This window comes from Sodiomyces alkalinus (assembly GCF_003711515.1).
Source record: "Sodiomyces alkalinus F11 unplaced genomic scaffold SODALscaffold_9, whole genome shotgun sequence".
NCBI classification, from domain to species: Eukaryota; Fungi; Ascomycota; class Sordariomycetes; order Glomerellales; family Plectosphaerellaceae; genus Sodiomyces; species Sodiomyces alkalinus.
Window position 1 is genome coordinate 1,653,017 of NW_021167087.1, and position 15,653 is coordinate 1,668,669.

Here is a 15,653-nt window from a genome sequence, read left to right on the forward strand (position 1 = left end):
GGCCTACCACGATACCTACACGGTTATATTCGGAACCGGAGATAATACCCTTATAATCTAGTCGATTTACTTAGAGAACTACTAGTTAGCTAGGATCCCCTAGAACACGCCCCTATAAGATATATTTAACACAGCACTGCTACGGGGCTAATATATCCTTATAGGGGACTTTAACCTATACTACCCCTTATAATTATAGCCACCACGGTACTATCCCTAAGCCGATACCCTACTTACCCTTATAACCCAGTAGAACCTTAACCTAGTAACCCCCCCCGGAATAACTATATAGTACCGCCCGGGCCGGCGTGCTAGCACTATCGACCTTATATAGGTAATATAAGGGCTCTGCTACGATTTTAGCGGCCCGGATAAGACCGTTATCGGGTCTAACCACTACTTATAAATAGCCCGAATCCTTATAAAGACGGATACCTCGCCGACTACCGCGACGATACTACCACGGGACCTAGCCGGGCCCCGCTAGGTCTAGAAAGACTTCGACCCCTTATAGGTCCCCTAGCTCGCTACACGGCTATAGTAGACTGGCCCTCTTATATTACTAGAAGATATCGACTTAGCACTAGATAACCTAATAGCAGACCTTATAAATATAGCTAATAAGGCCGCGCCGCGCCGTTATAGAGGCACCCCTAGACGCCTATCCACCCCTTAATAGAACACGGAGCTAACCGCCCTTACCTAGGAAATAAGGCGCCTCTACCGTAGATATATATCTAGGAAGTCCCGGAGCCGATAGGATAAGTTCTAGGAAGCGGAGAGGCGCCGAGATAAGGCCGTGGCGGTAGCGAAGCGGATATATTAGCGGTACTTACTCTACTTAACCGGAAAGGATAATAGCCTCCTTTAGCGGCTATAGAAATAGGTATAAACTAAAGGGGGCGTACTACTAGACCCCCTATCCGTGCTACTACTATACTAAAACGATAGCGACTACCCGGTAACTATACACGTAGAGAAGGCCGAAGTCCTAAACCGGAAGTTCTTCCCTCCCCCCCTCCTTACTACCCCTAGGCCCTTAGGCGCGGAATTCCCCCCGGGGTAGGATATCCGCTAAGATATTACCGTAGCGGACGTATAGGAGCGCCTTAAAAAGATAAAACCCTAGGCGGTACTAGGCTCCGACGGCCTCCTAGTAGGGCTCCTAAAAGTATATAGACCCCCCTTATACTAAAGACTTAGTACTATCTTTATAGCGTGCCTCGAAACGAGCTACTACCCGAAAAGGTGCCGCCACGCTACCGTGGTAGTCCTTAAGAAGGAAGGCCGGCCGCTGGCCGACTATAGGATAGTAAAGGGCTAACGACCGATATTACTCCTTAGTATAATAGGTAAGGTCCTTAAGGGGATACTAGCCGACCGGATCGTAACCGTAGCGGAGGAGGATCGGCTCCTCCCAAAGGGATAAATAGGTAACCGGATAGGGCGAAGTATAGAAACGGTAGTATAAAGAGCCACGGAGGCCGTAAGGGTAAGCTAAGCCTATAGCAGTACCGCTTTAATACTCTAACTAGATATTAAAGGCGCCTTTAATACTATCCCCTATTCTCGCCTCCTCGAGGTACTTAAAAGGAAAGGCTTCCCCCGGTAGCTTATTACCTTAGTTAGTAATTTCCTTAAAGACTATATAGCCTAGCTATTACTTAATAGCGAAACGGCCCCCCCGTGATACCTTTATAGGGGTATACCGTAAGGCTCCCCGATCTCCCCTATCCTTTTTATCCTCTATATCTCCACCCTATACGAAGAACTAGAAAGGGTTCCTAAAACGATAGTAATAGGCTTCGCCGATAACACGAATATTATCGCTTTTAGTAGGATAGAGGTATAAACACGGCGACGCCTCGCTACCGTATAGCGGATATACCTAGATTAGGAGATAGCGAGCGGACTATAGTTCGAACCAGCTAAGTATATTTATATCCCCTTTATAAAGTCACGCTAACCCTTACCTACCCCGCTCCCCCTTAATACCACTTCGGTGCTAGCGGCGGAAGCGATAAGGCTCTTAGGCGTTTAGCTTAATAGGAAGCTTAACTTCCGGCGAAACACTAAAGAGGTAAAGAGCCGCCTAGCCACCTAAATATACGCCCTTTTAAGGCTTAGCGCGGTAGCGTGGGGGTATAGCTTCGTAGATATAAGGAGACTATACCTTATAGTTATACGACTAATAATCGCCTATTACGCCTTAACCGTCTATAAAATAGGGGCTAGCCCCTGGCACGGCCCCGTAGCGGCACTTATAGCGGTATAAAACCGATACTTCCGACTAATAACTAGAGTCTATAAAGCTATACCGGTTTGGGTCCTCGAAAAAAAGACCTTTATCCCCCCCCTTAACCTATACCTCTTAAGCCTAAGTGCCCGAAAGATCCTTTGGATATAAGAAGAAGGGATAGAAGTTAAGATATTAGCCGGAGTATATGCCACGGCGAGAGCCTTAGCGGCACCGAACCGGCACTATAGGACCTATACCGCCCTTGCGTAGACGGTATAGCTTACCGCCCTAATAGCCTAGGCCGGAACCTCGCCCCCGCGGAAGGCCCTTATAAGGGAATAGGGTTAAGCCTAAGCGGAAGTATAATAGCCCTATACCTATACCGTAGCGGTACTAAGCCGCCCCCCGATATAATACTCCCTCCGGAAATATAGAGGGCTCCTTAAACTATAGAGCTCCGCACTTACCTAGATTAGATTAGAAAAACTAGGCCTATAGGTATTCTTAGCTAAAGCGAGGGTACCGGGCTTCCCTTTACTATAGTGCCTTTACGGGGATAAAGGGGCGGAAATAGCGGAGTATATAGTACTCTAGTGCTAGGAGGTAACCACGGAGGACTATAGGGGCCTTTTCGGTGTCGTAGGGAGGCCGCTCACGACTAAAGAAGACTTATACGATATACTAGAACACGATACCGAAGCCGGGGCAGTTATAAGGTAGTTCCTATAACGGAAGAGGCTTAAGGACTTTCGCCTTACCCTTAAAGTTATAAAGGCCTACGAAAATAAAGGCGATACCGAAGCGGGACTAGAGCGGAGGCAGTATAATACGGCGGATCTATTAATTATTAATAGGGGTCCTATAAGCTAAGACCCCAGCGGTATTAGCTTAGCGCTAAGGGGGGCTACTAATAGCCACTAACTATTATCGCTCTAGTTATTATCGTCCTTATTATCCTCGGTAGCGCTAATACTACTCTTGATATATTCTAGGCCCTATTAGGACTGGTTAGCTAACCACCGCTACTATAATACCGCGGGGAGACCGAAAAGGGGCCACTTATAAGGTGCTCCAGAATAAGGTCTATCTTACCCTTTAGACGTCCAATCTAATAAGATAATTCCTATACCTCCGCCGACGCGGGGCCGCCGCGGCTATAACCGGAAGGTAACGCCCGGTTTAGGGCCCGGCTAAAAGACCAGGACGCTGTCCCTAGACGCTCCTTAGCCTATAGCTTATTAGCAGGGGACTACTTCGGCACTAAAGGGGGAGACGTATAGTAGCAATACCGGTATTACCGGCGGCCTTTACTATTATATACGCCCTATAAAGATCTATAAGACGCTGCTACTATTTTTTAGTAGCGGAGGGGACTTAGAGGAAAATTAGTATATACTACTATAATATACCTACGGCACCACGACGATATCGACACGACTTATATCCTTACACGGACGCCGGCTATTAGTATACTAAAAACAGGCTACCCCTATACCCGTAGTATTAGAGCAGGCCTCTATATTATCCGGGTATATACCTAGGCGCTTACTATAACGAATATAACTGCCCTAGGTTAGCCACCGCGGCACCGCCCCGACACCACTAAGGGATATATACGGTATAACCCGAACTAAGCCCTTCTTATACCGGTTACGATTATTATTAGTATTATTATTAGGAGACGATATCTATAACTATTAGCACGCTACTACTAAGGCACCGCTACGCTATTAGGAGAACTTATATTATATTACCACTACCGCTTAATTATTCGTGTATATAAATTAATACTATACTACCTAGTTAACCCTATACCACCACACCACCGCGGCGCTACCTACTAAGGACTTATAGTCTAGTTATAATAGGAAAATAAACAAGGGAAACTAAAGGGTTTTACTATTAGTATAGAGCCGTAACGATAAGCCTATAGTACTATAAGCGGGAATAGATCGGGAGAAAACCTATAATAAACTCGTTAGCGTTATAGGAAGAAGAGAGGGGGAAAAAAGGTATAAAGACCCTAAGGGATATTAACTATCTAATTCTCTAATAGGGTAAAGCCCTATTCCCCCTACCTACCGCCGGATATAGCAGGAATTTACCTAGGGGAGGCAGGAGACGCCTACCTCCTTTACTCTTTTTATTAACCGAGTAGAAGGAATAAAAGGCATAATCCTCGGGGACGTAGGGAGGCTAAGGCTAAAGGGCTATAGCCTCTATACCGTGGAGGCGCGGCGGCACCCCCTTAGCCCCTACTCCGTCGCTAACGATCGGCTTAGGCTAACCTACCTAACCACTAGCCTACTATACTTCCCGTTAGCCACTAGCCTAAAGGTATAATCCAGATATATAGCAGAGACGAACCGGGGCTATATCGGCCCCGCAGCGGCACAACTCCACCTAAGGAAGTATATAGGGGTTTTACCCGGGTTTTCCCCCCTATAGCTACCCGAGAAGGACCGTATAGCCTAGGAAGGCTCCTATAGATTAGTTAGGATAGCGGAGTAAGATCGATAATAATAATAATAATAACATATTATATATAATATAGTGTATAATGTATAATATATAATATATTATCAACACCTGTAGATAAGGGCACCCAGTGGAGTATAACATGCTGCCTGTCTTTCGGTTGCCCCTCGACTGACTTCCCTCGCTCACTTGCTCTAGTAGGACTACCAGTCGCGGCATAGTTGGGCGGTTCTGAAAGAAATTTAATAATGAGCCGTAGCCTCGTTCAACGTATCGTGTGAAAGGAGAAAGAAGGGAAATAAAAAGCAAGAAAAGAAACCGCAAGTAAAACCTGCTCCGCCGACCTCTTTGCTCCTTTTGGTTTCCCCAATCACCCACCAAACAACCTGTTGGACACGCTTTCTTCTACTAAGATGTCAAAACGCCAGGTTTCAGTATTCGTGTAGCGCATAAGACCAGAGCCCCAACCTCCCCAACAGCTCGACGCCGGATCCCAATCTCTGAAAGTAGAAGTATATCGAAAACTTTAAGAAGGACAACTGTTCCGGACAGCAAGATGGTACAACCGCTGGTAGTAAGCGGAGTCGTATCCAGCTTCAAGCGCAGGCAGCGGAGTGATCCGAGTAGAAGCCCAAGAAAGAAAGAAAGAAAAAAAGAAGAAAAAAACAGAAGAGGCCGAAAAGACGTAGAAAAGGGCGGAGTAGAGGGCGATGAAACAGACTTTATGATGGGCCGGTTTAACAGCCATCATCGTCCTCACACTCGCTCATGCTGCCATATCCCGTGTCCGCTTCCATACCAACAAGGGATTTTGTAATGCCTAGGCATCGGTCGACCATCTTATGCCGCACCACCTCGTCCAGCCCGCTCTGTTCGCCCGGCGTGCTGCCTATCCAGATTCGGAGACTACCCGCCAGACTTTCAAGCGTCGTGCCGAAACCCTCAAACGCGCTGGGCTGATTATAGAGCTCGTCCATCAACCTAAAGAGAGCGGTGCATCCGAGGAGAGACATGTCAGCCATCAGCGAAGGCTGAACAATCTCTTCGACCAGCTGGACCATCTCTCGAGGGGATGTGGCTTTCTCGGGGTGTTGCATCTTGGAAATGACCGTAGAGCAGCGGAGGGCGACCTGAAAATCGGGGGCCGTCTTGGTGTGAGAGTACGCGTCGAGGAGCGACCATGCCGCGTCATTGACCCGTTGTTGCGGGCTGCCAGAAGGGGGGCTGACGCTTTCCTCGTCGGAAATTTTGTCCGACCCATTCCTTTCATCTTGTTTGTCGTCGAGGAGAATGGCACGAGCAACGAGAGCACGGCCTTGGGCAGAAGAACCCACGGGGGCGGAGCGGACGGCATCTCGAATGAGCCCTTGAACCGTTTCCTGCGCGGCGGCATCATACTCCTCGGCGACCAGGCGGGCCGACAGTGCACGTTGGACGTTTTGGCAGGACCACCAAGCCGCGACGGCATCCATGGGAGACCGCACGGCAGCATCGTCAACCACAGCGTCCATGCCGTCCGCGATTCCGGCCATGTTCTCGGTAGTCGAGAGGTTCCAGGCCAGGTTATACGCACATTGAATGACGGTATCATTCAAAACCTCACCGCAGTCATGGTCAAGAAGGGCAGCAAGGTGCTCGGGCAAGTCATCTTCACTGGACTCTTGCCGAATTCGATCAAGCTGTCGCTTTGCCTCACTCCACCGAGACCTCGCCAACTTCGCAGCAATAGCATTGTGCAGTCCCGTGGGGCCGAAATCCCAAAGGAGGACGCGGATATGAAGTGCCTTTAGCATCAGTCGGAGTGGCGTGTCGGGCAAGGTTCCCGATGCGAGGAGCGTCAACGCCAGTCGAAGCTTGTTGATCTCCACATCTCCGCCCGCGAGCTGAGCATCCAAGGCGATCGACCACGCCTTCACGCGGGCAACTTCCTGCTCTCCTGTGAGCCCGGTAAGCAGCTGATATCGACCGAGGCCCATCGCGTTCCGCAGACTCAGTTTTATGGTATTGAGTACCAAAGCCGCCGCCTCCAAAAAGAAGTTGTGCTCCGGGACCCAAACTGTCTGGATTGCTGTCAACCATGCCTGCCGTCGGATGTGAATGGGTGACGCCAGAGATGGCACGACCTGAAGAGGGCTATTGGCTTGTTGCAGTCCCTTCTTGCCCCTCTTGTCGGACGGGAAAAAGACGGACGGCATGAAAACGTATAGCACGATGCCGAAGAATAGAAGGAGCTTGAGATGTGAGAGGAGGCGAGTCGCGGAAACGGCATGCCCGGGCACGTGGAAGTGCGAGTTGGAACCGAGATGACGGAGGAGATGAGCAGGGAGCGCAAATAGCCCACGGCCCTCTGGGGTCTCGTTGCTTTGCTCCTCAGTTCGCACGGCTTCGAGGATAAGAAGGCTGGCGAGAGAGCCAACCATGAGCTTTCCGAAATAAGGGCCAACGTTGTTCCAACGCCCATTCTGCTGAGGCTGTTGCTGTTGTTGTTGTTGTTGCTGTTGCTGTTGTTGCTGGATCTGCTGCTGCCGTAGCATGGCTGGATCACCGGCGCGGAAGGACTGGTGTGGCACGGGATAGGGCTGGCCGACAGCCATCTGGGCGGAGAGAATTCGCTTCATGTCGTCGGGGACCTGAATCAGTCCCTGGGCGGCTTCTGGCGGCTGCGAAGTTCCCATGGGAGGCGTGGTCATATAGTGGTCTTGAGGATACTGCATCGGTGTCGGTGCCTGCTGCATGCCGTTGCCCATGTTCCCGGCCATGCCACCTGTCATCGCGCCGGTCATGGCACCCGCCATGAAGAGCTTTTCGAAAGCGGCAATCCGAGCTTGCATCGCGTTGTTCTCATCCATCAACCTATTGTTCCGTTTCTCCAGGTGTCGAATGTACTCCGTGGCCTTGCTCAAAACCTACAGATGTGTTAGCTCAGTACGTCCAAGCCACCAGGGGTCGTGGGGCCAAGAACAAAGAAAAAGAAGAAGAAAAAGAGAAGAAAAGGCGTTTCATTGAATGAGCCTCACGTACCGTGGCCTTGTTGAGCTTATGAGCCGGTGTCAGCCCGTGGAGCTCTTCGCGATCCTCCGTCGTATCTTCGCCGCGCGCGCTCTTGGACATGATCCGCAAGCTGGGCACGCTGTCTCTCAGAGCGGCAATCTTGTCGTTGAGATTTGTCCGGTATCTCTTCTCGATCATGTTGTGAGCCGTCTTCTTGACGGGTTGATTGGAGTGTTCCTCGTCCTCGTCTGATCCATCGGCGGAAGACTTGCGTTTTCGGTTCGTCTTGCTGGATTCCGGCGCGTCAGGAGAGGAACGGGCGGTTGCCGCTGTGCCCTTCGCTTCGCTAGTCTCGGATCCGGGACTCGGTTCGCTCCGAGGAGACTGATACTGGAGGTGGGCCGGCATGGCAATGTTACGAAGCTTTTCCTGCTGGGCAGCAGTGAGGTGGAGCGGCCCGGGAGCAGTTGATTCTGTCGCGGGCTGAGGAGTGGGTACCTGTCGGGAAGGCAACGAGTTGGTGGTCAGGGCAGCTGTGGTAGGGAAGAAATCGGTCGGTGACGTGGTAGGCTGCTCAAAGCTGGCGGCAGAGGAAGGAGAGCCAAGTTGCGGGTGGTTGTCCTGTGGCTGCGGCTGCGGATGCGGATGCGGATGCGGGTGCTGCTGATGGTTTTGTTGAGGCGGCGGAAACTCCCAAGGTGCTGGTGGGTAGACGGGAGCTGGAGAGGCACCGGTTGGGACAGGACAGGGGAAATTGAAGGTATCGCTTGTTGGAGGTTCTTGACAGGCCCAATGCGATGGGTCATACAATAGCTGATGGTCGGGGTTGGGAGCATCAGCCGAAGTGGTGGCAGTGGTAGTGTCGGGTCCAGAGGCAGAAGGATCGGTCTTGACGTCGTCAAAAGCCGAGTCGTCAAAGGCCGGCAGGGCACCCACGTTGGACTCGTCGAAGCCATACAGGGCCCCAGAACCTTGGTCGACCATCTCGGTGGGTTACGGGAGATACAGCGATGATGGGCTGACTCAATGCATGGAGCAATGGGGTTAATACCCTCTGAAGCCGGGGGCGGGGTGCTGACAGCTGAGAGAGGAAATGAGATAGCCCAACCGAAGGCCGGAGCGGTGCAGAACCACCAAGGAATCAATTCCGACGATAGGTACTGTTACGGAGTACGAAGTAGCTGCGATCAGAACACCCTGGTAACAGAGGCGGCTTGAGATGGTTCGAGACGAGCCGTTGAGGTGGTTGGGATCGGCGAAGAGCGGACTTTGAATGACACAATAACTGGGGAAGGTCGTACGACGACTATGTAGCTGCACTTGATGGAATTGGGCAACGAAAGGTGAAAGGTGGGAGGGCCGGGATGTTGAAGCTGGGGGGGAGCGAGTAAATCGTATGATCAAAATCTCGGCGAGGCTTGGGTCGGATTTTCAACGGGGCGAATATGTTGATATGAATAAATAAAATCGGCGAAAAAGACAAGGGAAAAAAAAGGAAAAATAAAAAGACGGATGGTAAAAGTGTTGCGATGAGATGGAGGGTCTCGAAGAAACGAAAACGAAGAGCTTGCGGCGGGTGCGTTGACAACAGGAATCGTATGGAAGAGGAAGACTTTGAGAAGTGGTTGGAAAGGGGTGGGGGAAAGGAGAAGTCGTACGATGTGGCGCGTCTTAACCGGGGCCAAGGACATCGTCCCGGTACCGCCAAGCCGATCGGTAGCGGGGCCTCCCAGTTTTTTGTTTTTCTTTTTCTTTCTTGCTTTCTGTGACGTACTCCTCGTACTCCGTACCATGCTCTGACCAGCAGGATGAGGTCCTTAGTGCCTTAGGTAATCACTTAGTAACGAAGTACACGAGGCACAGAATTGTGAAGCGCGCACCTTCGCATGCCGTATTACTCTGTACTTCGTGCTTTGTAGTTCCCAAGGCGGTCCATTCTGTGTGACAACCACGTATATTATATTATGTATATGGAAGAGGAAAAGAGATAACTTAAAGCTCAATCCTCGGCTAGATCTTCGGAGATCTGACTAAGGTACACTAATCCTGCAGCCTGATTAGCTGGTGGCGGTGGTCACGTGACTACTGCCGCAACACTTATAACCGTGGTTACTGTGTGGTCTGATCTGCGAAGTATAAGGTAGGTACCTCATGTTTGTACCTTATGTATTGTTTCAAGTCCTTTCGTACCAACGCCTCGATGGGAACTGGCACATGCCCCTTCTTTATGGACATAGAGGTTATATACCAGAAGTAAAGATAGTAGAGATGAATATAGCCTCGCTATTGCAACTACACCTCTAGCTGAGGGTACGAGACGGTAACTTTGAATACAAAGAAAGAAAAGCAATGGGATGAGTGGAAAATGGAAGATATAAAGGATAACCTCCTTGGAACCACGGCCTCCCTACAGTGTCCTGCGACGCCCAACCGGGACCAACCGAGACACATCGTCCTTCCCGCCATCTCCCACATGTGCGCCTGGCAAGGCCATCCCGTGCCTGCTCATCTAAATTCCCCGCTGCCGGATATCGTCTATTGTGAGTATGGCATAATATGTGCAGTCCCTGCCTCCTTCGGGGCGCCCTTCCTCTCTCTGGGTATGTACCGTCGTCGTCGCGACCTCTCTCTCTCTCTCTCTCTCTCTCTCTCTCTCTCTCTCTCCCCATCATTAGCCACGGAAGCCACAAGCCTCCGCATGTCTTCTCTGTTCAATCAGGAGCCGCTTTGCAGTTCCTCTCCCTGAGGTACCACCCACCCCACCCTACCCTACCAAATGTCGTTGTCCTCCTGGACCAGCTCCATGGTCGGCGTCTTGGGCTCCAGCTTCTTCATCCGCTTTCGATCCGCCCTGCTCACCAGCGACGGCGTCATGGGCATACAGGGCGTGAACGGCTGGTAAGGTGAGTAGGGCACCGCGGTGCCCGGCGTGCGGGCCGTCATGGGCGATAGCGGGCCCGCGCGCGCGAAGACGGTCTGTTTCGTCACTGTCTGCGACGACGTCGGCGACGCCACGGCCGGTTCGTACGCCCGTAGCGGCAGCGTCCCGCCGGTGCGGACTGCGGAGGGTGGGGCTTTTTTCTGGAACGTCGCCCCGGGTTTCGGGGACGACGGCAAGGGCGGGAACCGTGTGATGCTGGGCTTGGGCGACCCCGGGAGCCCTATCAGGGGTGTCTCCGAGGATGCCGAGGCCGGGTCGGTTTCGCTCCGAGGCGCTGACCGGCTCCGCCTCTCCTTCTCGGCCAGGTGTGCCCCTATGCGCTCGTCGATGCTCTGGGTGCTCTCCGGCGAAGGGCCGGGCGAGACGGGGGAGATTTGCCCCTGGCTGGGTCGGCGCAGTTGCTGGACGGCACCGAAAGGCGCTTGGTTCGACGGGACGGGAGGCGGAGGAGGAGGAGGAGGAGGGGGCAGAGGTGCGTAATGCCGCGGGGGGATGGTATTCATCTCCTGCGACTCGGGCCCGGGAAATGTTCCCGACTTGGGCGTCATCATGGGTGACGAGATGACCATCCCTTTGACGCCACTCTTCTTCCTCGGCGACCGCAAGGCCGAGAGAATGGACGAAGTCCTGGACTGCGTCTTGTCTTCCTTGGACAAGTTGAGCTGCGCCGGCTTGTTCTTTTCCTTCCGGGACATCCCTGTGGATGACGACTGGTCCGACGTAGACGTTCGCGAGGCTGTGGAAAGCACCGGCGTGTCCTGCAGGATAATGCCCTGCTGCTTTGCCTCCTCGTGCTCTAGTACATACTTGTACATCTCCTCGAGCTGAGTTTGCGCCATTTGTCTGTCAGTGGCGACCACCCTCTGGTCGACCGAGAGATCAACTCCGGGGGCGCAGGCGCTCGATGACGGCGACGGTGCGATGTAGGGCGTCTGCGGGCTGGGGAAGAAGAGGTCGGCTCTATCCGGGGAGGAGCCGGAGAAAGTGCGGACGGGGCTTCGAGGAATGCTGCGGGGGGAAGTGGGCGGAACGATCCTGAGGTTCGGGGGGAGTGGTTTCGTATCTTCTTCGATGAAATCTGTTTCGTTGTCGCCAGCGGCGAGGATTTCTCGACGCCTCTTGGAGAGCACGAGAATGAAAAAGGCCACGACTACAAGCGAGACACCATACGCACCAGCGATGGCGCCAACTTGGATGGGGAGAAAGGCCGGGTCCGGGTCACTCAAAACCTCGGCGGAATCGGCGTTGGGAGAAAAGTTTTCAGCATCAGATGCTCGGGCGATGTGTACTGAATGGTCGTGGTTCTCGTAACTGCTCTTGCTCTGCAGAGAAGCCACCAAGGGAGAGGCATACGCGTGGCAACAGCACAGGAGGGAGAAGAAGAGAATCAATGATGTAGATCTAGAGAGAAGAAAAGAAGGCCAAAGTGCATTTTGTAAATAGGGTCCTGAATCAACTCGGACCCCGGGCATCGTGAGCAGGGCCTCGAGGACGCGGGGAGGTCTTTAAAAGGCGAGCCAGGAACGATGATCCTACCTCCTGAGGGTTGATCCGAAACATATTGTGATGGGATGGGGGAGACAGAGACAGCAAGGGGAGAAAAGAAGACCGGATAGGCGGCACACACAATGCGTATATAGTTGGAAAGCGTTTGATGATGTACGGGCTGCGTCGAGATTGGCGCTGTGCCATGTGAGCTGCATTCTGACTTGCTGGAGGGCCCATGTCTGGGCCCGGCACTAGCAACGGCCAAGATGCATGCTCTCCGCCACTGGTGGCACTCGCATACAACGTACAACGTACGGTGAGGGAAAAAGACAAAAAGGCCGTAGCGCCTGCAATGGGCCCCAGGGCAACTGCCATAATGATGCCGTAAGAAGGGGGGGGGCTGGAAGTATGGAGGTAGATGTTGATATTGGCCTCGAAGTCCCCTTGAGAGATGGTCGGAGCGGGGGCGCGGGAGGACGAGGACCGTCCCGCGCTCTGGTTGGCTGGATCTGCGTGACGACCAAGGGAATTAAGCGCCGACCATGACAAACCGGGGTAGTGATTGGCACGAGATGCTTATTAGATTGGCCAATAATCGTCTTGGCTTTGCCAGCTCGGACCGCCCCTGTCCCGATGGCTATTAGTTACGGGAGTGCCGGAGCCCGTGATATGTTTTCCTTCCTGGCCCCATGCCAGCAGTCGTGAACTCGCTTTTCAGACTCACCACGTGGGGTTTTAGCACCAGATCCTATTGTTCTCAGTTCTGGCGATGAGAACACTCCAGGCGTGAAACCAATGGCCAGCATTGAAACGAGGTATAGGCATCGAGGATGCGGGGCAGAGGAGGCAACTGCGCTGACCTGCGAGGAGCCATATGGGGGTTTGACTGCGTGCTACGAATACTCCTGGAGATATATGTACGAAGTAGGGATATGTATAACATGCAGAAGACTACATAAATAGAAGCAAGGGGCAATGGATGTGTGTGTGTGTGTGTGTGTGTGCATGCTTGACGTGTGAGACGAACTCTACGGAGTAATACTCTATGCCTACTACGTACACGTACACCCTGACTGCTTTTGGGTTGGGCTCTATGAAAGTTGGTCCCCGCCTCACGAATCCTCAAGCCCAACCCGACCATACCTATCTTGTAGCTTACCTGTGCCCCGCCCCACCGTAAAAGTCGGATCTCGTTTCTCGATCGACTTGACCAGAGAGAGCAAGAAGGCAATTAATGCGGATACTATGTCTTGACGAGCAGACAAGCGAGACAACGAGCCGCAGGGTGTCAGTGTTCAGGATTCTCGTGATTAATGCGTGATGGGGTTCGAGAGCAATAACATGGGCGAACTAATGTGCTCGTGGCTCTATCACATCACCCACGTCCTCGAATCAGAAGGCTTCAAAGCGTGACAATGTAGATCAAGGAAACCGAGGCGACGAATTGAAGACGATATCCGCTTTAGAGTCGACTCGAGATAACTAAGGTAGGACTCTGCTTAGTGCCCTCGAGATCGCAATCACAAGCCGCTAAGCTGCATTGTACTTGTTCTTGCAGGTGGTTGTTCCAGTCGTTCATTCAATTTGAATCCACAGAAAGATTTCATGTGATAGATTGGATGATGGGATGAATGATTGTGACGAGAGACGGCGCTACTCTGTACTTGCTCTGTCCTCGCGAGCATCATGAGCATCGTGATGTGGGAATTCGAAAGGACCGGAAGCGGTGTGAACGATTGCATGAAATCCAGCCCCCCATTCTGCGTTCGGTTTGCCGAACGTGACTAATAGAACGTAGGTAATAAGGCAAGCTTAGGTAGGCAGGAATTATTCATGGATGACTAATTAATGCTCTTCCATTTCCGGGTTTAGATCAAGTAAGTCATGTGATCTCGTGCCCATGCTCCACTCGAGATACGTACCTCCGTACAGTAGCCCTGTTGTGTTCGCGACACTCAAAACATCGCATCACGCGTCCATCATATAAGGTACGGATTCATATGAACAACAACAACAACAACAACAACACCACCAACAACAACAACACCACCAACAACAACAACGGAAACACAAGGTTTCGGGCGTAAAAGTCCCCATTGGCTGTAGCTCGGCGGTTTCAATACCAATATTGAAACTGCCTTACACTGTCTCTTCGAAACAGGCCTCGAAATCCGTTCACCCCATCATTCTCATCGTTCCCATGCGACCTCCCCAGACGATCCATGGACTTCTCTGCTCATCATGAGCTTATCCAGCTCCGCCCCCGGCCCGGCTGAATCTATTCTGGCGACTCTCAACGGCGCGCAATGCCGAGCTGTCACTTCTCCCGCCGCCACGGTCGCCATACTCGCCGGCCCGGGAAGCGGCAAGACCCACACCCTGACTTCGCGCGTGGTATGGCTTGTTGACAATGTCGGCTACCAACCAACCGACATCATCGTGGCGACCTTCACCGTCAAGGCGGCGCGGGAAATGAAGGAGCGCATCGGAAAGGCCCTCGGCCAGGGGCGAGAGAAGAAGATCGTCCTCGGTACCTTCCACAGCATCGCGCGTCGGTACCTGGCAACCTACGGGAAGCACATCGGCCTGGACCCAAAGTTCGGCATTGCCGACGACGGGGACTCGAGAGCGATGATTCAGAGGATCTGCAAGCGGCTGGGACTTGGCGTCGACCCGGCAACGGCCCGGGCCCGGATCAGCAAGAAGAAGGCGAAAGGGTCTTCGGACGACAGCCCGAGGAGGCTCCCCAACGGCAAAAAACCTGCGCCCGAGAACCCGGAACTCGAGACGTGTTACCGCGAGTATCAAAGCCAGCTGGGGCGGTCGAACTTGCTCGACTACGACGACCTGCTGACCAAGTGTGTCCAGCTGCTGCGGGGCTATCCTTCTTGCGTGTCCAACGTCCAGGCGGTCCTCATCGACGAGTACCAGGACACCAATGGGGTACAGTACGAGCTGATGAAACTGTTTGCGCAAGCGAGGCAGCGCATCACCATCGTGGGCGACCCCGATCAGAGCATCTACGCATGGCGATCGGCCGAGATACGGAACCTTTTCAGGCTTCTGAAGGAGTATCCCCAGGCAGACGAGATTACCCTAGAGGAGAACTACAGGTCGTCCCAGGCCATCTTAGACGTTTCCCTCAAGGTCATCCAGCAGGACAAGAAGAGATACCAGAAAGCGCTGCTCCCCGTTCACAGCAAAGGCACGCGGCCGGTCCTGCGGCGTCTCAAGACCGCGGCGGTCGAGGCCGAATGGATCGTGGCGGAGATTCGCCGGGTGGTTCTCATGTCGGGCAATATGATGAACTACGAAGACGTGGCTATCCTCTTGCGGTCAGCCGCCCTCTCGAGGCACATCGAATCCGCCCTGGGAAAAGCCGGCGTCCCGTACAGGATGGTCGGTGGGTTCAAGTTCTACGAACGAGCCGAGATCAAAGTCGTGGTCGACTACCTCCGCGTCATCCATCAACCTGAGAACAACGACGCTCTAGCACGCATTATCAATGTCCCCCGC

At 52.8% G+C, this 15,653-nt stretch overlaps 3 protein-coding genes across 3 annotated transcripts; all 3 read right to left on the minus strand.

The window, feature by feature from the left end:
- Positions 1-5,454: 5,454 nt before the first annotated feature.
- On the minus strand, positions 5,455-8,692 carry SODALDRAFT_282106 (hypothetical protein; the record flags this gene model as incomplete). Its single annotated transcript, XM_028608322.1, has 2 exons — positions 5,455-7,623; positions 7,739-8,692. The coding sequence occupies 2 exons, from the start codon at positions 8,690-8,692 to the stop codon at positions 5,455-5,457; spliced, it is 3,123 nt and encodes a 1,040-aa protein (XP_028464370.1).
- A 1,785-nt stretch (positions 8,693-10,477) lies between these two features.
- SODALDRAFT_325884 (hypothetical protein) lies at positions 10,478-12,512 on the minus strand (the record flags this gene model as incomplete). The annotated part of the gene is made up of 2 exons (XM_028610032.1): positions 10,478-11,971; positions 12,453-12,512. The coding sequence occupies 2 exons, from the start codon at positions 12,510-12,512 to the stop codon at positions 10,478-10,480; spliced, it is 1,554 nt and encodes a 517-aa protein (XP_028464371.1).
- A 294-nt stretch (positions 12,513-12,806) lies between these two features.
- On the minus strand, positions 12,807-13,381 carry SODALDRAFT_222160 (hypothetical protein). Its single transcript, XM_028607349.1, has one exon. The coding sequence runs from the start codon at positions 13,276-13,278 to the stop codon at positions 12,895-12,897; it is 384 nt and encodes a 127-aa protein (XP_028464372.1). The 5' UTR covers positions 13,279-13,381; the 3' UTR covers positions 12,807-12,894.
- Between the last annotated feature and the right edge of the window lie 2,272 nt (positions 13,382-15,653).

Bases quoted from the DNA above. Each gene is read 5' to 3' on its own strand.
- SODALDRAFT_222160 (XM_028607349.1), bottom strand. From the start codon at position 13,278: ATGGTCGGGTTGGGCTTGAGGATTCGTGAGGCGGGGACCAACTTTCAT.